Genomic DNA, 24,564 nt, shown 5'->3' with positions numbered 1-24,564 from the left:
TAGGATTACCTGAGCAAAACTGACATTACCCAGCAGCTGCGTGGTAAAGCCTGATGTAAGATCATACATCGGGCTTTAATCGGGTAATCCTAGGATTAGGCAAACGCTTCAGGATAAAGCAAATCACAGCAGTATTTTCTTCCTTTGAAGACAATAGTCCTTGAAAATCACAGCATCAAACATATACGATGCAATGTAATTCCCCATCTTCACTATCTTTTTTGCCTCCGCCTGGGGGGTTCCAGGTGGGTGAAGCCCCCTTGTAAACCTCATTCCCCAAGGTTCACTTGGGATGGATGCCAGAGGATTGGCGGGGCACCCCCCTTCAACCCCCCAGGCAGAGGCAAAAAAAAAATGTTTAGATGGGCTTTATTTAGAAGGGTTTGGCTAATCCCAGGATAACCCGGGTAAAGCCTGATGTATGATTTTACATCAGGCTTTACCCACAGCAGTTGGGGTAATGTCAGTATTACCCAGGTAATTCTAGAATTACCCGATATCTGACATTGTATATATCTAGCTACAGGTGTTCAACTATATTACACATTTTTTTGCTGCATTTTTTGTAAGTATTTTAAAGACACAGAAAAGTGTAAAAACGCACATGGTCTAGCTAGGACATACAATAAAAAAACTATTGTCTGTTATCAAATGTGCTTTGTTCTCTTGGTATCCTTTGTTGAAGTGTAAACCTAGGTGGGCTCATAGGACCTTAATAGTGTGCGCGTGTCTTTAGCACTCTATGGCAGCGTGGTTTGCAACGTTGCATAAAATTTCTAAAAACATCGTATTGACGCAAAGACTGCTGTCATAGAGTGCTAAAGACACTATTAACCCCTTAAAGACCACAGCACTTTTCTGACCGTTTGAAACCAGAAAATGTTGGGCACTTGCACATGCCCAACAGTGACGGGGTTAATTAGGTAGCTTGTAGGGTTAATTTCAGCTTTAGTATAGAGATCAGCCTCCCACCTGACACATCCCACCCCCCTGAACCCTCCCTGACCCCCCTTAAACAGCTTTCTTCCCTCCCCCACCTTACAATTGTCACTGCCATCTTAAGTACTGGCAGAAAGTCCGGCGGAGAAGGTCTTCTTCCAGACGGGTCCATCATCTTCATCCACAGCGAAGGCAGCGCAGAGGTCTGGAGCAGTCTTCCCAGATGTGGCAATCCTCAGTGGTGGTCATCTGTGGCGGCGGTGGCAGTCCTCGCGGCAGTGGTGGTCCTAGCGGCATGGAGGCTCCTCTTGTTCCAATGTCCGTCGTATACTGAATATTGAATGCAAGGTACCGCAATCAATTTGGGGTACCTTGCATTCCTATTGGCTGAATTTTTCAAAACCGCCAATAGGATTAGAGCTATTGAAGATTTCAGTAGCTCTCATCCTATTGGCTGATTTTGAAAATTTCAGTCAATAGGAATGCAAGGTACTCCAATAAATGTGGGGTACCTTGAATTCAATCTTCAGTGTGCGGAGGACGATCGCATGAACTTCACCAAGGACCACCGCTGCCGAGGAGTGCCGCCACCGATGACCGCCGCAGAGGATCGCCACTTCTGGGAAGACCGCTCAGGACCTCTGCTCCGCGCACATCTGGGAAGACCACTCCGGACCTCCGCTCCGCCTTCGCTGTGGATGAAGATGATAGACCCGTCTAGAAGAAGACCTTCTCCGCCGGACTTCTGAAACCGTGAGTACCTATTTAGGGTTTTAGTGGGGTTTTTTTTGGGGGGGGGTTGTTTTTTTAGAATAGGGTTCATTGGGAAATTTGCAAAAGAGCTGAATGCCCTTTTAAGGGCAATGCCCATACAAATGCCCCTTTAGGGTCAATGGGTAGTTTAGGTTTATTAGTGTTAGGTTTTTTTTATTTTGGGGGGTTTGGTGGGTAGTGATTTTACTGTTAGGGGGAACTTTGTTTATTTTTAATGTAAAATAACTAATTTCTTTAGGGCAATGCCCTACAAAAAGCCTCTTTAAGAGCTATTGGTAGTTTATTCTTAGATTAGGGGGTGTTATTATTTTGGGGGGCTTTTAAATTTTTATAGGGATTAGGTTTATTTTTTTTTTATTTTGGATAGTGTTGTTTTATTTTCTGTAATTTTAGATTAATGTGATGTAATTTTTTTATTATTATTTTAATTGTAATGTAGTATTTTTTAATGTAATTAAGGGGTTAATTTAGGGGGTGTTAGGTTAGGGGACTTAGTCATTAAATTAGTTTTTTTGCATTATGGGGGTTGGCGGTTTAGGAGTTGCTAGGTAAATGGGGGGTTGGCGGATTAGGGGTTAACAGATGTATTAGGTAGTTTGTGATGTGGTTGGCGGATTTAGGGGTTAATAATTTTATTGGTTATTTTTTATTTTATTTTGTTTTCTTAATACTTCATGCAGGCGGTTAGTTTAATTTTTTCTTAATAGTTCGTACGGGCGGTTCGTTTTTTTAAAATACTTATTGCGGGCGTATAGTTTTTGTTTTATAATACTAATTGCGGACGGTTAGGTGAATTCTTTTGGCTGCGCGCTGCCAACATTCCTTTGAGGATCTGTGCGCAACTGCCGACGAGCGCGTTACAAACAATCTCAAAGTGTTTACTGTCCCTGTAAGTAACATTTATAAATAACCAAAAATGTTTTAATATTGCAAAGGTTCCACTGTCCCAAACTGGCTACTACATAAAGTCCCCAAGCTGGCAACATTTTCTGTTCAGTTTTGACAGTTAATCTACCACAACCCTGAAAGGTTAAAATGATTAAACAATTATGATTTATAATTTGCAACTTTCCATCAGGGATACCGCATTTATTTTTCCTGATAGTTTTCAAGATTGCCAGAAAACATCTTTGAAAAACCTGGGATTTATGCTGCAGAGTTGCACTGAATTGAATATTTATCTTGGTATTTTTTATTTTAGCAAACTTTTTTTGGTATTAAAGCTGTTGACATAAAAAACACATAACCTGTATTTATCTGTTAATTGATCATTATTAACCCAATGTTCTTCTTTGACACTTTGATTTCCAATCAAATAATTTCATAGCACATAATCTTTTTACCAAATACACAGTTAAAGGGACATTATAGTTATTACATGTTCTAATTCATTTTATCACCAGTGATGTAGCAGAAAAGGAGTTAATCACACAGTTAAAGTACCACTCAGAACCTGCAGAGCAATGCTTGTCCCGGGTGTAAACTGCTGCTGCTGCTCAAATCTGCAGTGCTATTCGCACAACCCAGCTGTTTCAGTGCTTTATGGCTCCAGAGTGTTGATTAAACACATAGCTTTTCTTTGTCACAAGTGATAAAATGACATACTGTAAACAAATAGAACATGTAATTTTATTACAATAACGGCCCTTTAAAAACAAAAGTCAAACTATAAATAGAGACATAGGAGTAAACTAAGTGTCTGAATATAATTAATTAACTCAGCAGCTCCTGTCTAACGAGGGACGAGCAGTAAGGTTATATTTGTCCTATGATCTGGAATGTCAAGGCAGAAAGCCAATGACTTACCCAGTATAACTGAAATGTTAGTGTATCAAAATTAAACAACTACAACATATTGTAAACTGCCATTATGGTCAAGCAACAGAAGACACTAGAAGGTATTTAACTGGTTCCCAGTAGTTAAGCAAACAAAACCTTCTCCAATATGAATATTTTGGATAGCATGATACATAGTCAGGGCATTTATCTGAAACATTCCCGTAAGTTTAAATACGTGCAGCAATTTGTGTAGCTCTTACTAAATACAGATGACGAAATCCAAAATAGTTCCAATCCATTTAAAGAAACTCTCTTTGGAAGCATAAGAAACACTGACAAAGTGAAAGTGAAACATGGCAGCTTATAAATTCACTACGGAATACGTTTTTTAACCATTAAAAACGATAAATAAATCCTAGATAGAATGATGTATTCAAAGTAAAGATTAGCTGGAGTATATTAAGCAGATTTAAAGTTATATTGGTGATCTAAATATTGGGGAAAAAATAGTTTTAGTCTCCATAAAGAAGTAAATTGTAAAGTTTGCATGTTCTATCTAAACCATAAACGTAACTTTACTGTCCCTTCAACTCCACAAATAATCAATTTACTTCAACATTCAAAGAAATTAATTCACCCAATCCAAAGTGACAAAACCTGAGAAACAGAGTTAAAGGGGCATGAAATACAATTTTTATCTTTCATGATTAAGATAGAGCCCACCATATTAAAGAACTTTACAGTTAATTTCTATTTTTAATTTGTTTTGTTCTCGTTGTAACCTTTGTTGGAAAATATACCTAAGTAGGCTCAGAAGCTGCTGATTGGTGGTTGCATATATGCCTCTTGTGATTGGTTTTCAGCTAACTCCCAGTAGTGCATTACTGCTCATTCAACAAAGGATACCAAGAGAATGAAGCAATTTAGATAATAGAAGTAATTAGAAAGTTGTTTAAAATTTCTTGATGTATCTGAATTATGAAAGTAAAATTTGGGGTTTACTTTCCCTTTAAGCACTGAGCAGCCTGGGGAGATTTTAGTGTAGTCTTGATACAAATGAACACCCCAGCCTTATGTGAACATTTTTTTAGATGCATCAACCCCTTGTTTGTGGCATTTTGTATTCCTTGGGCAAACACCCTCAACCACCACAGATATTAGTGACTTTAAACATGGCTTTGTCATAGGAAGCCACCTTTGCCACAACTCAGTTCATGAAACTTCTACCCTACTAGATCAACCCCATCAAGCAAAAATGCCATTATTGTGATGTTGAGGTGTCTTTTTGCAACAAGAGCACAACCAAAAAGTGGTAGACCACAAAAACTCACAGAGTGCTGAAGTGTGTAACCCGTAAAAATCACCTATTATCTGTTGCATCACTCATTACAGATTTCCAAACTGCCTCAGGAAGCAACATTAGCACAAAAATTGTGCACCGGGAGTGTCATGAAATGGGTTTCCCATGGCTAGGCCGCTTTACACAAGCCTCACATGAACATGCCAAGCATTGGCTGGAGTGGTGTAAAGCTGCTGCCACTGGACTCTAGAGCAGTGGACACATGTTCTCTAGAGTGATGAAGCACGCTTAACTGTATTGCAGTCTAATGAAAGAATCTGGGTGTGGAGGATGCCAGGAGAACGAGACCTACCTGAATGTATAGTGCCTACTGTAATGTTTGGTGGAGGAGGGATAATGGTCTGGGGCTGATTTTCAGGGTCTGGTCTAGGCACCTTACTTACAGTGAAGGGTCATCTCAATGCTGCACAATACAAAGACATTTTAGACAATTGGGTGCTTCCATCTTTTGGCAACAGTTTTTAGGCAAGGCTGTTTCCTGTTCTAGCATGACTGTACCAATGTGCACAAAGTGAGATCCACAAAGACATTGTTTGACAAGTTTTGTTTGGAGGAACTCAAGTGGCCTGTACTGAACCATGATCTCAAGCCCAATGGACACCTTTGGGATAAAATGGAATGCCAAATCCTAGCCAAACCTTCTCATCCAATATCAGTACCCGACTTCACATACGCTCTTTTAGCTAGATGGGCACAAATTCCCAGACACACTTCAATTTTTTTTTAAAAAAGCCTTTCAAGAAAATCTGAATGTTATAGGTGCAAGAGGGAGGGCAGCTCCATATTATTTCACATGGTTTTGGAATGGAATGTCCAACAAGCTCATTATAGGTGTGATGGTCAGATGATGACGTATTTTTGACCATATAGTGTACATGAGCTTCTACAGTGATCAAACAATAGCTGTGTAGAAGCTTGTGATGTCTGGAGTACATATTTGAAATTCTCATGGAAATTAGAAAACACACACTTTTCAGAGTAACAATTACAGGAAAAGGAGAGAAAATAAATTAAAACTATACTACAATATTTTTTTACTACGCATAACTAAACTTTTTTTTCCCCCACTTATAGTATATTGTGTGCTTTTAAAATAAATATTTATATGGAAGAGATAAAAGCATGACATTAAAATCCTTAATTTCATAAAAGTAAGAGTACATATAGGGAAAGGCAAGGGGGATACTTGCCTAGATGTGCTAATTGTCTATACAATAATTCTATAGCTCTTTTATGAAATGGAGGATTTTAATCTCATGCTTTTATCTCCACCCTAACTTAAACGCTTTTGATCTGTAAATAAGCTTCACTTAGCTGCAAAACAAACCTATCTTCTGCTGATGAGAGCTAATGAGCTTGAAACAGATGTTCAGAAGTGGTTTTTCTTTCACTGTACCTACCCCCATAAGAGGATAACTGTGATTAAACACAGTACTGGATGCAAAAAGCATGAGATATTGTATATCTAATTTGCATATCTTACCCAGAGTTCTCTAGTGCATTGGTAACAATGTATACAGGGTAGTTCAGGGGGAAAGCACGCAGGGATACTTGCCTAGATGTGCTAATTGCCATTTTAAACAAATTTTCAATTTACTTTGGTATTCTCTGTTGAAAAGCTTACTTAATTAGGCTCAGGAGTGTGCATGTGTCTTGAGTAACATGCGGATGCGTTTGCAATTAATGTTGCCCTCTAGTGCTCAACAATTTATAACTTTGCAAAAAATATTGTTACAAACACTGTTGTCACAGGTAGGCTCAAGAATGTGCATGTGTCCTGAGCACTATTGGGTTGATTTATCAAAGGCTTCACAAGCCTTCACCCCCCTACGACTGCAGGTTCTTACAAGAGAACCTGCAGTACGTATTTATGAAGCAGTGGTCTGACTGGGGAGATTGACAGTTCCTGCTCGCCCATGGGCAGGGGTCAGGGTTGCACAAGAGCACAAAAACAAAATTTATGCTTACCTGATAAATTTATTTCTCTTGTGGTGTATCCAGTCCACGGGTTCATCCATTACTTGTGGGATATTCTCCTTCCCAACAGGAAGCTGCAAGAGGACACCTGCAGCAGAGCTGTCTATATAGCTCCTCCCCTAACTGCCACCCCCAGTCATTCGACCGAAGACAAGCAAGAAAAAAAGGAGAAACTATAGGGTGCAGTGGTGACTGTAGTTTAAAAATAAAAAACACCTGCTTTAAAATGACAGGGGGGGCCGTGGACTGGATACACCAAAAGAGAAATAAATTTATCAGGTAAGCATAAATTTTGTTTTCTCTTGTAAAGGTGTATCCAGTCCACGGGTTCATCCATTACTTGTGGGATACCAATACAAAAGCTTTAGGACACGGATGAAGGGAGGGACAAGGCATGAACTTAAATGGAAGGCACCACTGCCTGTAAGACCTTTCTCCCAAAAATAGCCTCCGAAGAAGCAAAAGTATCAAATTTATAGAATTCGAAAAGGTATGAAGCGAACTCCAAGTCGCCGCCTTACAAATCTGTTCAACAGAGGCCTCATGTTTAAAAGCCCATGAGGAAGCTACTGCTCTCGTAGAATGAGCTGTAATTCTTTCAGGAGGCTGTTGGCCAGCAGTCTCATAAGCTAAGCGTATTATACTTCTTAGCCAAAAAGAAAGAGAAGTTGCCGAAGCCTTTTGGCCTCTCCTCTGTCCAGAGTAGACAACAAACAAAGCAGATGTTTGACGAAAATCCTTCGTAGCTTGTAAATAAAACTTTAAAGCACGAACCACATGAAGATTGTGTAATAGACGTTCCTTCTTTGAAGAAGGATTAGGACATAGTGAAGGAACAACAATCTCCTGATTGATATTCTTATTAGATACCACCTTAGGAAGAAACCCAGGTTTGGTACGTAACACTACCTTAGCTGCATGGAAAATCAGATAAGGGGAATCACATTGTAAAGCAGATAACTCCGAAACTCTTCAAGCCGAGGAGATAGCTACTAAAAACAGAACTTTTCAAGATAAAAGCTTAATATCTATGGAATGCAAAGGTTCAAACGGAACCCCTTGAAGAACTTTAAGAACTAAATTTAAACTCCATGGCGGAGCAACAGGTTTAAACACAGGCTTGATTCTAACTAAAGCCTGACAAAACGCCTGAACGTCTGGAACCTCAGCCAGACGTTTGTGCAAAAGAATAGACAGAGCAGAAATCTGTCCCTTTAAGGTACTAGCTGACAATCCCTTCTACAATCCTTCTTGGAGAAAAGATAATATCCTAGGAATCCTGACTTTACTCCATGAGTAACCCTTGGATTCACACCAGTGAAGATATTTACACCATATCTTATGATCGATCTTCCTGGTGACAGGCTTTCGAGCCTGAATTAAGGTATCAATGACCGATTCGGAAAAACCACACTTTCATAGAATCAAGCGTTCAATCTCCAAGCAGTCAGACGTAGAGAAATTAGATTTGGATGTTTGAAGGGACCTTGAAGTAGAAGGTCCTGCCTTAGCAGCAGAGTCCATGGTGGAAAAGATGACATGTCCACCAGATCTGCATACCAAGTCCTGCGTGGCCACGCAAAGGCTATCAAGATCACCGAAGCTCTCTCCTGCTTGATCTTGGCAATCAGACGAGGGAGCAGAGGAAACTGTGGAAACACATAAGCCAGGCTGAAGGACCAGGGCAATGCTAGAGCATCTATCAGCGCTGCCTTGGGATCCCTGGACCTAGACCCGTAACAAGGAAGCTTGGCGTTCTGACGAGACGCCATGAGATCCAGTTCTGGTTTGCCTCATAGTTGAATCAACTGGGCAAATACCTCCGGATGGAGCTCCCACTCCCCCGGTTGAAAAGTCTGCTGACTTAGAAAATCCACCTCCCAGTTCTCTACTCCTGGGATATGGATAGCTTAAAGATGGCAAGAGTGAACCTCTGCCCATAGAATTATCTTTGAAACCTCCAACATTGCCAGGGGGCTCCTTGTTCCCCCCTGATGGTTGATATAGGCTACAGTCGTGATGCTGTCATCGGAAGGAGGGCCTCCTCCTGAGTCCACGAACCCTGAGCCTTCAGGGAGTTCCAGACTGCACCCCAGAAGGCTGGCATCTGTCCCAAGATAGCCACCAGAGAAGAGAATCCCTGGTCTCTTGATCCAGATTTAGTAGAGGGGACAAATATGTGTAATCCCCATTCCACTGATTGAGCATGCAAAGTTGCAGTAGTCTGAGATGTAGGCGGGCAAACGGAACTATGTCCATTGCCGCTACCATTAATCCGATTACCTCCATACACTGAGCCACTGACGGATGGGAAGTGGAATAAAGAGCACGGCAGGAAGTTAGAAGTTTTGACAACCTGACCTCTGTCAGATAAATCTTCATTTCTACTGAGTCTATCAGAGTTCCTAGGAAGGAAACTCTTGTGAGAGGGGAGAGAGAACTCTTTCCTTCGTTCACTTTCCACCCGTGAGACCTCAGGAATGCCAGAACAATGTCCGTATGGGACCTGGGGATTTGAAAAGTCGACGCCTGTATCAGGATGTCGTCTAGGTAAGGGGCCACTGCTATACCCCGCGGCCTTAGAACCGCCAGAAGGGACCCTAGAACCTTCGTAAAGATTCTTGGTGCCGTGGCTAACCCGAAGGGAAGAGCCACAAACTGGTAATGCCTGTCTAGGAAGGCGAACCTGAGAAACTGATGATGATCCCTGTGTATCGGAATGTGTAGATAAGCATCCTTTAAATCCACAGTAGTCATATATTGACCCTCCTGGATCATAGGTAGGATGGTTCGAATAGTCTCCATCTTGAAGGATGGGACCCTGAGAAATTTGTTTAGGATCTTGAGATCCAAGATTGGTCTGAAAGTTCCCCCTTTCTTGGGAACTATAAACAGATTTGAATAGAAGCCCTGCCCCTGTTCCTCCTTTGGAACTGGGTGGATCACTCCCATAACTAGTAGGTCTTGAACGCAATGTAAGAATGCCTCTCTCTTTACCTGGTTTGCAGATAATTGTGAGAGATGAAATCTCCCCTTTGGAGATGAAGCTTTGAAATCCAGAAGATATCCCTGGGAAACAATCTCCAGAGCCCAGGGATCCTGGACATCTCTTGCCCAAGCCTGGGCGAAGAGAGAAAGTCTGCCCCCCACTAGATCCAGTCCCGGATCGGGGGCTACTCCTTCATGCTGTCTTAGAGGCAGCAGCAGGCTTTTTGGCCTGTTTCCCCTTGTTCCAAGCCTGGTTAGGTCTCCAGACTGGCTTGGACTGTGCAAAATGTCCCTCTTGTTTTGTAGAAGAAGATGAAGCTGCGCCACTCTTGAAGTTTCGAAAGGAACGAAAATTAGTCTGTTTGGTCCTTAACTTGTTGGACCTATCCTGGGGAAGGGCGTGGCCTTTTCCTCCAGTAATATAAAAAATGATCTCCTTCAGTCCAGGCCCAAATAGGGTCTGCCCTTTGAAGGGGATATTGAGAAGTTTAGACTTTGAAGTGACATCAGCTGACCAGGCTTTAAGCCATAGCGCCCTACGCGCCTGAATGGCAAAACCTGAATTTTTAGCAGTTAGCTTGGTTAAATGAAAAACTGCGTCAGAAATAAATGAATTGGCTAACTTTAGAGCTTTAAGCCTGTCAAGGATATCATCCAACGGGGTTTCTACCTGTAGAGCCTCCTCCAGAGACTCGAACCAGAAAGCCGCTGCAGCAGTGACTGGGGCAATGCATGCAAGAGGCTGGAGAATAAAACCTTGTTGTATAAAGATTTTCTTAAGGAAACCCTCTAATTTTTTTATCCATAGGATCTAGGAAAGCACAACTGTCCTCGACAGGAATAGTTGTATGCTTAGCTAGGGTAGAGACTGCTCCCTCCACCTTAGGGACTGTCTGCTACGAGTCCCGTGTAGCGGCATCTATAGGAAACATCTTTTTAAAAGCAGGAGGGGGAGAGAACGGAACACCTGGTCTATCCCATTCCTTAGTAATAATTTCTGAAAACCTCTTAGGGATTGGAAAAACGTCAGTGTAAACAGGCATTGCAAAGTATTTGTCCATTTTACACAATTTCTCTGGGACTACAATGGTGTCACAGTCATCCAGAGTCGCTAAAACCTCCCTGAGCAACACGCGGAGGTGTTCAAGCTTAAATTTAAATGCTGTCATTTCAGAGTCAGACTGAAGTAACACCTTCCCTGAATCAGAGAAGTTACCCACAGATAGAAGCTCTCCTGCTTCAACTTCTGCACATTGTGAGGGTATATCAGACATAGCTATTAAAGCGTCAGAGAGCTCTGTATTTGTTCTAGCCCCAGAGCTGTCTCGCTTTCCTTGTAACCCTGGCAGTTTGGACAATACCTCTGTGAGGGTATGATTCATAACTGCCGCCATGTCTTGTAAGGTAAACGCATTGGACGCGCTAGATGTACTTGGCGTCCCTTGAGCAGGAGTTATAGGTTCTGACACGTGAGGAGAGCTAGATGGCATAACCTCCCTTTTGTCAGTCTCAGAAATCTCAGGTGATAAATCTTTCTTGTCGAGAGCTGCAAGAGAATGACTGGGGGTGGCAGTTAGGGGAGGAGCTATATAGAAAGCTCTGCTGTGGGTGTCCTCTCGCAGCTTCCTGTTGGGAAGGAGAATATCCCACAAGTAATGGATGAACCCGTGGACTGGATACACCTTTACAAGAGAAATTGGGTTCTTGTGCAAGGGTAAATTCTAGCAGTGGAATTCAGCCCGTCAGAGGTGAGCTGCAGCGGACAAGGGCGCATATGTACGCCCCTGTCCGACATAGCTTGATAAATCGACCCCTATAAGTATTGTTTTCAATAGCTCATACCAAGAAAACAAAGACAATTTGATAAGCAACATAAATCTGAAACTCATTTCTCCTTAAGTTATAGTCTCTCTCTCCTTATTGGTGTGTAACTGTAATAAAAGCATCATTTGTACATTTTATGAACAGAAATTCATGGCCCTATTAATAAATAAAATAGTAAGAAGGACAAAAGACTAAAACTAACATTTTAAATACAATTTCCCCTCTTCGTTTCCCAGTGCAATCAGGGAGGTCACCCAGCAAGAGTCTAATTAATAGCAGGTTGAGAATATTATACCGCTGCTTTGAATCCTATCAAGTTACGCTCACTTTGTCACTCTGGATCTTAATGCTGCTCTATAAATCAGAACTCTGAAATAGAATACTTTTTAGCCACCCTGCTCCTTGAGTGTTGAAAATGAAAAAAAAGCACATAATAAATAGAACTTTATATTGAACCCTCCAATAAAACTGCAAATAAAGAGGGAGTTTTACATGTGTTGACAAATTATCTCGGTCTTTTTGGGGGGGATTTTCCCTGTATTTTTGCAATTTAAGATAAATTGCACAATATGGGGCACAATAACTAAAAATAAAACACAGGGAAGGAAGACTGGGACAGAAGTATTACAGGGTTCTGTTGCCTACAGAGCTTACAATCTAAGTGGTAAATTGTAGACAACAATTAGGGAGGCTTAAACGATGTGCTCAACCCATCTGTGTGAGTTAAACACAAAGTTGGAGACAAGCATTTGGGCAAAAATAAAATGCTTCAATGAATCATTATGTCTCTTAAACGTTTGCATAAATGTGCGCAACTTAGTACTTTGTGGTTCTGTCCATTCAGTCACATTTGTTTATAGTTTTCTTCGACACACTTTTCAAAAATATTGAAACGGGTTTATATTAATTAGAAAAATGTTAATTGCATTTATAAAGCCATGTGATTTGCATAAGATTATTCAATCACTGTTGCTAGTCTGCTGGAGCTAAAACGGCAGGCAGTTGTTATACAGAAGGCAAGAGACAGTATTGCTTTCGTTATTTATAGAGCAATATATTCAGTTGTACACACTGTACCAAACTTAAAGGGACAGAAAACCTAACATTTTTCTTGTATGATTCAGATAGAACATGCAATTTTAAACAACTTTCCAATTTACGTCTGTTATCTAATTTGCTTAGTTCTCTTGGTACCCTTTGTTGGAAAGCATACCTAAGTAGGCTCAGGAGCTAGGATCTAGCTGCTGATTGGTGGCTGCACATATATGCCTCTTCACCTTGGCTTACCAATGTGTTCAGATAGCTCCCAGCAGTGTATTGTTGCTCCTTCTATAATGAATACTAAGAAAATAAAGCTAATTTGACCAAGTGAAAAATTGTGTTTCATGTCCCTTTAAAGGGGATAGTGATATAAAATGATAGTTTAAAAAATACAATTCAATATACTTTCATAATTTATTTATCACCTTTAAATCTGAAAATTGTGAGCTTTCTAATTCCCTGAGTTTATATAAAGATAATAGGTGCCATGATGATGTTTAGGTCTCCTAGATCTAAATATCTTGTATACGCTAATGAGACCAGTAAGTAACAGATATATATATGTTATATTCCACACAGCCACTGTTTGCACAGCCTCTCTTTTACATATGTCCAGAATTGTCCTCCACAGAACAGATTAGAGAAGGGAGACTTAGGTTTCAACATTACGCTATATTTCTTCAATATTTAAACTTGTATAAATAAAATACATCTGCTGCCCTCAAGCTGCTCTTTGCTTTGCATACATTATTATAATTATGCATTTATTTACTGTTTAAATGGACATGAAACAAAGTTTTTCTTACATTATTCAAAAAGAGCATAACATTTTAAATAACTTTTCAGTTTACTTCTACTATTAAATTTGCTTCATTGCCAATGACAAGAAAAATGTATATATGTAGCCACCAATCGGCAACTAGCTACCAGTGGTGTATTGCTGCTCGTGAGTCTACCTAGGTATGCTTTTCAACAAAGGATACCAAAAGAACATAGACAATTAGATAATAGCATTAAACTGGAAAGTTGTTTAAAATTGTATGCTCTGTCTGAATCATAAAAGTTTAACTTTGACTTTAAATTTACCAGACACATGATTCATACTGTTTTGAATTAGTAAGCAGCTTACAAGTGAAATATGTGTATTTGCTTATTACATTAAATATTTACAAGGAATAAAGGATAAGAAAAAGCACATGATTAAATATCAATGGTCTGCTATAAAAAATAAAGCAGAGCACATTGGGCAAAGGAGTAGATTTAACAAAAAGCATTAAATTAGAATTATGTATCATTAATAAGATAAAAGAGGTTCATTTATCTCTGTGTAACCTAAGAAATATACATGTGCATAAACAGACCGTCAAGGTTGCTTAATGGGTTCTAAATTGATTAACAAGGAAATAATAAAGTGCTCTAATGTACTTAAAGAGGACTGTGTGTTCAGCCCCTGCAAATGGGTTTAAAGGGACAGTCTAAACCAGAATTTGTATTGTTTAAAAAGATAGATAATCCCTTTATTACCCATTCCCCAGTTTTGCATAACCAACACTGTTATATAAATATATTTTGTATATCTGTGATTACCTTGAATCTAAGCCTCTGCAGACTGCCGCTTATCTCAGTGCTTTTTGACAGACATGCAGTTTAGCCAATCAGTGCAGACTCCTAAATAACTCCACGGGAGTGTGCGCAATGTTTTCTATATGACACACATGAACTAGTATTGTCTAACTGTGAAAAACTTTCAAAATGCTCGTAGCTAAGAGTCGGTTTTCAACGTTTTAGAAATCAGTTTGAGCCTACCTAGGTTTAGTTTTTCAAAATTACCACCAAGGGCAAATTTGATGATAAAAGTAATTTGGAAAGCTGTTTAAAACTGCATGCCCTATCTGAATCATGAAAGTTTAAATTTGACTAGACTGTCCCTTTAACACAAATTTAAAGGGACAGTCTACTCCAGAATTGTTATTGTTTAAAAATATAGATAATTTATTATTATTATAAGATATTTGTAGAGCGCCAACAGATTCTGCAGCGCTATAAACATAGGCGGTATACAAGTTAACATTTAAAGGGGGTCAAAATGGGTAGAGGTCCCTGCCGAGAGTTGCACTGTTGTAATTGGCTCTTATGCAGGTGATCTACAAACAGCTGGGCTTATAGGCTTACATGCTAAGGGGTTCGAGGGGATAGCACTGGAGTAAGGAAAGGTTAGTGTAGGTTGGCTAAAGGAAAGTGATCTTTAGGGAGCGCTTGAAGCTTTCAAAACAAGGGGAGAGTCTTGTGAAGCAAGGCAGAGAGTTCCACAAGATGGGAGCCAGTCTGGAGAAGTCATGTAAACGGGAATGTGAGGAGGTAACAAGAGATGAGGAGAGGAGGAGATTGTGGACAGAGCGAAGGGGTCGGCAGGGAGAGTATCTGGAGACAAGGTCTGAGATGTAGGGGGGGCATGTCAGAGTGAGAATTTTGTGTTTAAGCCTGGAGGCAAGAGGAAGCCAGTGAAAGGGATTGACAGAGAGGTGCAGCAGATGAAGAGTGATGTGTAAGGAAGATGAGCCTGGCAGAGTCATTCATTAAGGATTGTAGAGGAGCTAGGCAGCAGCTAGGGAGGATGCCGGAGAGAAGGCTACACTAAAGGTATGGTTAGAAAGATAGGAAGAGAACCACAAGAGAGCTTTGTCGCAAATCCTGAAGGATTGGAGGGTTTGAAGCAAGAGAGGGTGGTCAACAGTATCAAAGGCTGCAGACACATCAAGGAGGATACGCAGAGAGAAGTGGCCTTTGGATTTTGCTGTAAGTAGAGCATTGGTAACCTTAACAATTGCTGTCTCAGTGGAGTGGTGGGGGTGAAATCCAGATTGCAGTGGGTCAAGGAGGGAGTTTAGTGTAAGGAAATGGGATAGGCGTACATATACTAGCTTTTCAAGAAGCTTTGAGGCAAGAGGGAGTAGGGAAATAGGGCGGTAGCTGGATAGGGAGGTTGGGTCGAGAGAAGGTTTTTCGAGGATATTTGTGACCAGTGCGTGTTTAAGAGATGAGGGAAATATACCAGTGCTGAGGAAGAGGTTGAAGATGTGTGCGAGTATAGGGGTAAGGGTAGAAGAGAGGGCGGGGAGTAGTTGTGAGGGGATGGGGTCGAGGGGACAGGTAATAAAGTGAGAGGATAGTATAAGGGCAGAAACTTCATCCTCTGTAACAGGGGCCAAAGTGATAAATTTATGGCTACGTGGGTTTTGGATGATAGTGAGGTTTTGAGGGGGTTTGAGACCAGTAGCATGTTGAGAGCTGATTTCATTTCTGATGTAGTCTATTTTGTTACTGAAGTAGCTGGCAAAATCTTGAGCTGAGAGGGAAGTTGTAGTAGGAGGTGGGGGTGGGCGGAGAAGAGTATTGACGTGGAGAACAGACGTTTTGGGTTTGAAGAAAGAATAGAGATAAGAGTGGCAAAGTAATGTTGCTTATATAGATTAAGGGAAGAATAGTAAGAGTTCAAGATGAACTTGTAGTGAAGAAAGTCAGCTGTAAGCAGTACGGGAACATCTGCATAGGTACCGTGTCAGAGGAGTATACCAGGACTGTGGATGAGTGTATGATTTCCGAGCTATGGTAGGTGGGGCCAGATTGTCAAGGACCGAGGTAAGGGTGGAGTTATAGTGGCAGATAGATTCATCAGGGCGGGAAAAGGAGGGGATGGAAGAGAGGAGAGGTTTGAGAGCGCTATCGAGCTGTTTCTGATCTAATGACTCTATGCTTCTGTGAAGTTTGGTCTGAGGGGTAGAAGGAGGGAGAGTTGTAGGGAGGCATGTGATGTTACAAGTGAGGAGATGATGGTCTGAAAGAGGAAAAGGGGAGTTTGTGAAGTTTAAGATAGTGCATCAATAGCTGAAAATCAGATCAAGGAGTGACCATCTTTGTGAGTGGGAGAGTCAGTCCATTGAGACAGGCCGAAAGAGGAAGTGAGTTGCAGAAGTTGTTTTGCAGAGGAGGCAGTGGGGTTGTCAACAGGGAGGTTGAAGTCACCAATAATGAGGGCAGGGATGTCTCAGGAAAGGAAATAAGGTAGCCAGGCAGGAAAGTGATCTAGAAATAAAGTTGATAAGCCAGGGGGGCGGTATATGACTGCAACACGTATAGAGAGGGGAGAGAATAAGCGAATTGTGTGTGTTTCGAATTAAGAAAATGTGAGGGAAGAGACTGTATTTGTCAAACGGTGCAACGAGACGAAACTAAAATACCGACACCACCTCCTTGTCTATTATCATACCTAGGAGTGGGGCTGAAGTGAAGACCCCCATGTGACAGTGCAGCGGCGGAAGCTGTGTCTAAAGGAGAAAGCCAGAAGATTGAGTGGGAGATAAAGAGGTCATGGATAGAAGTGAGCTTGTTGCAAACAGAGCGAGAGTTCCATAGTGCACAAGTGAAGGGGTGGAGTTTTTAGATGCAAGAGGAATGAGATTAAGGTTACCAGAGTTTTGTTTTTGAAGTCTATTGAAAGGCACACATGAGTGTGCAAGGCTAAGAAGTTGTAGGGGACCAGGATTAGGGGAGATGTCACCAGCAGCTAGTATGAGCAATAGGGAGAGTGACACGAGATGAGATGCTGATTTGCAGTAATGAGACTGTTTTTGGGATAATGTGCGAGGGGGAGAGAGAGTCTTTAGGAATGTGTGAAGTTCATGAATACAAAAGTAAGGTGAGGTTAAGAGAGATGGGCTGAGCAGTGCAGGTGGTGAGGGGGAAGGAGTAATTGAGTAAAGTAGTTTTTTGTAGAGACAAAATGTGGCAAAAAAGGAATATAAAAATATTAAGCATTTTTGCAAAATAGTCAAACAGTGGATAAAACAATCGCTTTATAACCCATTCCCAGGTTTTGCATAACCAACACAGTTATATGAATATACTTTTTACCTCTGTGATTACCTTCTATCTAAGCCTCTGCAGACTGCCCCCCTTATTAGCCATCAGTGCTGACTCAACCCAACAGGAGTGAGCACAATGTTATCTATATGTCACGCACAAACTAGCCTTGTCTAGCTGTGAAAAACTGTCAAAATGCACTGAGAATAAAGTAAATTGGAAAGTTGTTTAAAACTGCATGCCCTATCTGAATCATGAAATTTTAATTCTGACTTGACGGTCCCTTTAAAGCATTGCAGTACTGGTCCAGAACTGAATAGCCCTGCAGAACCATAAGGAGCGGCATATGTGTGTAGCCACCAGTCACTGGTCATGTTCTGCTTAGGGAGGTGTTTAACTTACAAGGCTGGTATTTTTAATGTTCAAGTCAACATAAACAATAAATCATTTATAGAAATAAAGATGCTGTCATATTGAAACATATTTTACGTGTATTGGAATCTAATTATAAATCAGTAATATTTTACATCTAGTCCTAGCAGCTTTAGTTATGCTGTGTAATCATTTTAAGCAAATGTCCGCTAATGCTAATGAGCATGGCTGGTATATTTTTTATTTCCTAAAAAGGTTGCAATCCTAGTTCCGCTCAGGGTCAGCAGTGCATTGCTGATCTAGAGTTCACTTTAAAAGGACATAAAACCCAAAATGTTTCTTTTATGAATCAGACAGAGCATACACTTTAAAAAAAAAATCCAATTTACTTCTATTAACAAACTTGCTTCATTCTCTTGTTATTCTATGTTGAAGCAATATCTAGAGCAATTCATGGACAGGAAATAGTGTTGCCATCTAGTGTTCTTGTTAATGTATAACATTGTTGCAAAACTGCTGCAATATAGTACTGCAGGCACGTGCACACTTCTGAGCTTACTTTCCTGCATTTCAAAAAAGGATAACAAGAAAATTTGATAATAGAAGTAAATTGGAAAGTTGTTTAAAATTGTATGTTCTATCTGAATATTTTTTTGGGGGGGTTTATGTCCATTAACTGTATTGTAACTCTCTGTGGGCATTAAAGTTAAACACAAGCAATAGTACAATAATAAAATGCTTTAACCCATTCAGGTTTCTATTATTGCTATTTTAAGATGAATTCCCGTATTGTTATGTGGTACTGGGTTAGCACAGAGTTTTTCGGGATATTTAAATGAGTAGCTACCCTCGTGCATGAAGAAGGTGCATACTCCTACAGTATAGTCCCACTGGTTATACCAAGTTCTCACCCCACCATCCGTGGTCACCTCTACATAAATAAGGCACATACCATTCACAAGGCTGAAGTGATCGAAATGCTCTAAGGGAAGCGTCCATCCCTGCAAAATCCCAAAATTGAACATCGTAGTCAAAACCTCCAGTTACCAGACGGGCGCCAGAAGGGTCCAATCCTAAGGCAGAAACCTAGACAGGAACACCAGTGACGTGTTATTTAGTTCAGTGCTCCTAAATGAACAGATTTATACTTTCAAAACATTAATCTATGCAAAGGGTGCAGAGAAAAAAATACAATTACATTCTTTGGTTAGTTTTGGGTTCAGTTCTTCTCTTCTGGCAGCAAATATAAAACAAAGTGTTTATGTACAACCCAGACTTGCAAGGCAGTTAGATACGCTTAAGGTATTAGCTGCATATTTTTTTACCAAAGCATGAAACATTATCTGTAAGCTGTAAATATCAACTTTAGGCAACTTTCCAAATCATACATCATTGAACTTACACTTATTTTTGTTTATTTTAGTGAATTTAGACATTGATAATTAGATGTTTGTATACACAAGCTATGGAAACTATACAGAAAATGTATAGTATGTATATGGCTGCGCACTATACAACCAGGTTTAAAAAACACATTTTCAATTAAAAACATTGAAGGGACATAATCTTTTCTTTTCCATATGTATAGAGTACCGGTATATATGGGCAGTTAACAGGTACATTGAAAAAAAAATCATACAAACATTTTTAAATGCATTTTAATTTTAATTTTGTTAACAAAACTTTTATTGTTTTGCAGCCCAGGAACATACCCTTTTAAAAGTATCTTATAGTCAAATATACAATTAGGGACAGATGTAAATGAGATATCACAGTCATAAAAAATGTGTAGAATCTAGAAGAGATTATTCAGAGTGAATAAGAGAATACTGCAAACGTTTTTTACTGCTCCTAGTAACATTTTATGTGGAATTCTATTTAAACCTCTTTATTTTGATTTCTAAACTAACAATGATTAGTTAGTTTGTGGGACAGAAATGAACTGGCTAATAAGGAACACTTCTACAGCTTTGTCAAGTAGAGTATCACATCCACAAACATAAAAACAAACCCCTTAACGTCAAGGTACGTCACAAGATATACAGGGCTATAGTTATGGGGCTAAAATTACAGCTTTTAAATGTAACAAATAAAAATAATGAATTTATTAACTGACTGGGTCACTGATACAAGTCAATTCACCAGACTAGTTAATTTTACCAAGAGTCAAATACAGTGACTGCAGATGTAGAGGGATAAGGAAATAAACACCAGCCATTCATAATTACAAAATTAGAGATGGATAATAGATAGGCCATTACAAGTTCATTCTGATGATAATCTTAAAAAATAAAACTATAGGTTAAACCATATTGTGATGTTGTTTAGGGGAATGTTTAAAATGGACAGTTTACCCAAAATAAATTTTACCTGCTGGCCCCTATGAGTGCTAAGCACTTTCCCACCTGGGTGCTAAGCTGGATTTATTTGAGGGTTCTCTATTTTTTTAACTTTTTTTCTTTCAGGTCCCCAAGATGTATACCATTGGAAAGGTTAGGCAATTACCTTTCCAACGGTGGGTCTTGGTGGTCTGTAGCTGCTTAGATGGCTGAGATACAGGCATTTAAGCAGCATGCTCCCATTTCCCTATACTGTCTATTGTATTTTTTAAATATATAATGTAATTGCGCATGACGTCACTGCATAAAACGTGAAGCCCCGGCAAAGTCTGTCACTATACAGGCCCGATCGCCAGGGTGGGAGTTGATGGTAGCCCCCAGATTGCCCTCAAGGTGGGTGAGTGTTAGCGATGGCTCTGAGGGATGCTGAACCCAAATTTTATGTTTTCATGATTCAGATAGAGGATGCAATTTTAAGCAACTTTCTAATTTACTCCTATTATCAAGTCTTCTTTGTTCTCTTGGTATCTTTATTTGAACAAAAAAGCAGGAATGTAAGCTTAGGAGCCGGCCCATCTTTGGTTCAGCACCTGGGGAGTGCTTGCTGATTGATGGCTAAATGCAGTGTTTAAAAGGAACGTGAAAGTCAAAATGAAGCAATTTTAAGAGACTTTTCAAATTTACTTCTATTATAAAATCTGCTTACTTTGCTTTGTATCCCTAGTTAAAAAGCATACCTAGGTAAGCTCAGCTGATGATTGGTGGCTACACACGTGTCTTGCTATTGGCTCACCTGATGTGTTCAGTTAGGTACCAGTAGTGCACTGCTGCTCTGGAGCTGGCTTTATGTATTTAACCTTTTTGCAGGGGTTAAATACATATACAGGTAGTATAGCAATAATAAGATGTTCAGACACAGTAAAACTTTTTTAAATTTTGCTTTTTTAAATCCTTTTAAATAATCATCAAGAACAAAAAAAAAACAAAAAAAAAGCTCATAGGGCCAAAACATATCAGATTGATGAACGTTTTAGCTCTACAATTTTTTTGTTTTGTTTTTTAACTATTCTTTGTGATTATCCCCAAGTGGTAGTGTTAAAGTGTCTCAAATGATGCATGGAGAAACCAAAAGGAGGTTTGTATTCCCTTTTTTTCCTCCCAATATTAGTTTTAAGAGACTAATAACCTGCGTGTGTACAGCGACAGTAGAGCCTATTTATAGTCTTTAGGGGATTCCAGGGAGGAGAACCCAAATGTGGGTGATCCCTCTAGCAGGTCAAGGCCCAACATTCTTTCAAGAGGGACCCACACTCATATTTGTTAGATTTCCACATCGGACAATCATACAAGAATGGAAGTGTCTACTGAAATGGTTCTCAATTTTCATATATATTTTATTTTTAATTTTCAATAAAAAAAATTTCTTATCACTATCTCCGTATGAAATGTATAACATAAGCTGCAGCGGAAGAATCTCCATGGTTTTAAAATTAGTAACATATATCCAGTTCTGTGGAGTTTTTGGTTTTGGATACTCTGACCCAGCTGTAACACATAGGATTACTCACTGCAGTTTATCACAGCAATAAAATGCTAAAGGTCAAAAAAGTTCTATGGTCATAAGCTGAAGCTTTTAATTAGCCCCTACATCTTAACCCTTAGAACCTTGACCTTTGTAGGGGACCTTTAACTGACCAGCAGAGAACTCCTAGGAGTCTGGGGTGACTAATATATTTGTGCTCAATTAAAGATAAAAGAAGCAACATACTGGGATTTATTTCTTTAAGTTAGTCACTGGTTTGATGTGGAACAGTCAGATCTCACTTTTACATGGTCTATTTAAATCATGAATAAGTGAAAGCAGTCACCCTTGCATCACCTTGCATATGTTCCATAGCTAAGGAAGCTACTAAGCTATGGTTGTAGATGATGAAAGCATAAAGAAACACAAAATAGAATATTTAAATATCTTGCATTTATATCATTTTATAATGTGACTAGGCACTAAATAATAGCTTGCCTAAATAAGATAGCTACAGTAAACTTATAGCTTTTAGAGCAGGGGAGCCCACATTTTTCGCTTGAGGGGGGCCTCATTATAATGAATATAGAATACAGACAACTTTCAGTTAAACTAACTTAAAGGGACACTGTACCCAAAAAAATTCTTTCGTGATTCAGATTGAGCATGAAATTTTAAGCAACTTTCTAATTTACTCCTATTATCAAATTTTCTTCATTCTCTTGGTATCTTTATTTGAAATGCAAGAATGTAAGTTTAGATGCCGGCCCATTTTTGGTGAACAACCTGGGTTGTCCTTGCTGATTGGTGGATAAATTCATCCACCAATAAAAAAGTGCTGTCCAAAGTACTTAAACCAAAAAAAAGCTCAGATGCCTTCTTTTTCAAATAACGATAGCAAGAGAAAGAAGAAAAATTGATAATAGGAGTAAATTAGAAAGTTGCTTAAAATTGAATGCTCTTTCTGAATTACAAAAGAAAAAATTTGGGTTCAGTGTCCCTTTAAAGGGACACTGAACCCAACGTTTTTTTCTTTCGTGATTCAGATAGAGCATGCAATTTCAAGCAACTTTCTAAATTACTCCTATTATCAGATTTTCTTTATTCTCTTGGTATCTTTATTTGAAAAGCAAGAATGTAAGTATAGAAGCCGGACCATTTTTGGTGAACAACCTGGGTTGTTCTTGCTGATTGGTAGATAAATTCACCCACCAATAAACAAGTGCTGTCCAGGGTTCTAAACCAAAAATTGGCTGGTTACTTAGCTTAGATGCCTTCTATTTCAAATAAAGATAGCAAGAGAATGAAGAAAAATTGATAATAGGAGTAAATTAGAAAGCTGCATAAAATTGCATGCTCTATCTGAATCATGAAAGAAAAAAACATAATTTATGCTTACCTGATAAATTCCTTTCTTCTGTAGTGTGATCAGTCCACGGGTCATCATTACTTCTGGGATATTAACTGCTCCCCTACAGGAAGTGCAAGAGGATTCACCCAGCAGAGCTGCATATAGCTCCTCCCCTCTACGTCACTCCCAGTCATTCGACCAAGGACCAACGAGAAAGGAAAAGCCAAGGGTGAAGTGGTGACTGGAGTATAAATTAAAAAATATTTACCTGCCTTAAAAACAGGGCGGGCCGTGGACTGATCACACTACAGAAGAAAGGAATTTATCAGGTAAGCATAAATTATGTTTTCTTCTGTTAAGTGTGATCAGTCCACGGGTCATCATTACTTCTGGGATACCAATACCAAAGCAAAAGTACACGGATGACGGGAGGGATAGGCAGACTCTTTATACAGAAGGAACCACTGCCTGAAGAACCTTTCTCCCAAAAATAGCCTCCGATGAAGCAAAGGTGTCAAATTTGTAAAATTTGGAAAAAGTATGAAGCGAAGACCAAGTTGCAGCCTTGCAAATCTGTTCAACAGAGGCCTCATTCTTGAAGGCCCAAGTGGAAGCCACAGCTCTAGTAGAATGAGCTGTAATTCTTTCAGGGGGCTGCTGTCCAGCAGTCTCATAAGCTAAACGAATTATGCTACGAAGCCAAAAAGAAAGAGAGGTAGCGGAAGCTTTTTGACCTCTCCTCTGCCCAGAGTAAATGACAAACAGAGAAGACGTTTGTCGGAATTCCTTAGTTGCCTGCAAGTAAAATTTTAGAGCCCGGACTACATCCAGGTTGTGCAGTAGACGTTCCTTCTTTGAAGAAGGATTTGGGCATAAAGAAGGGACAACAATCTCTTGATTGATATTCCTGTTAGTAACTACCTTAGGTAAGAACCCAGGTTTAGTACGCAGGACTACCTTATCCGAATGAAAAATCAAATAAGGAGAATCACAATGTAAGGCTGATAATTCAGAGACTCTTCGAGCCGAGGAAATAGCCATTAAAAATAGAACTTTCCAAGATAACAACTTTATATCAATGGAATGAAGGGGTTCAAACGGAACGCCCTGTAAAACATTAAGAACAAGGTTTAAACTCCATGGTGGAGCAACAGTTTTAAACACAGGCTTAATCCTGGCCAAAGCCTGACAAAAAGCCTGGACGTCAGGAACTTCTGACAGACGTTTGTGTAACAGAATGGACAGAGCTGAGATCTGTCCCTTTAATGAACTAGCAGATAAACCCTTTTCTAAACCTTCTTGTAGAAAAGACAATATCCTAGGAATCCTAACCTTACTCCAAGAGTAACCTTTGGATTCACACCAATGTAGGTATTTACGCCATATCTTATGGTAAATCTTCTGGTAACAGGTTTCCTAGTCTGTATTAAGGTACTAA

At 39.7% G+C, this 24,564-nt stretch overlaps 1 protein-coding gene across 1 annotated transcript in view; it reads right to left on the bottom strand.

Moving 5' to 3' along the window:
- WDR70 (WD repeat domain 70) overlaps positions 1-24,564 on the bottom strand; it is an 811,922-nt gene that overhangs the window by 581,595 nt on the left and 205,763 nt on the right. Inside the window, 1 exon segment of the mRNA XM_053701217.1 lies at positions 18,867-19,000. Coding sequence (XP_053557192.1) covers positions 18,867-19,000 — 134 coding nt within the window.

This window comes from Bombina bombina, chromosome 2 (genome assembly GCF_027579735.1).
Source record: "Bombina bombina isolate aBomBom1 chromosome 2, aBomBom1.pri, whole genome shotgun sequence".
Lineage (NCBI taxonomy): Eukaryota > Metazoa > Chordata > Amphibia > Anura > Bombinatoridae > Bombina > Bombina bombina.
This window is presented reverse-complemented; position numbering and strand designations above follow the sequence as displayed.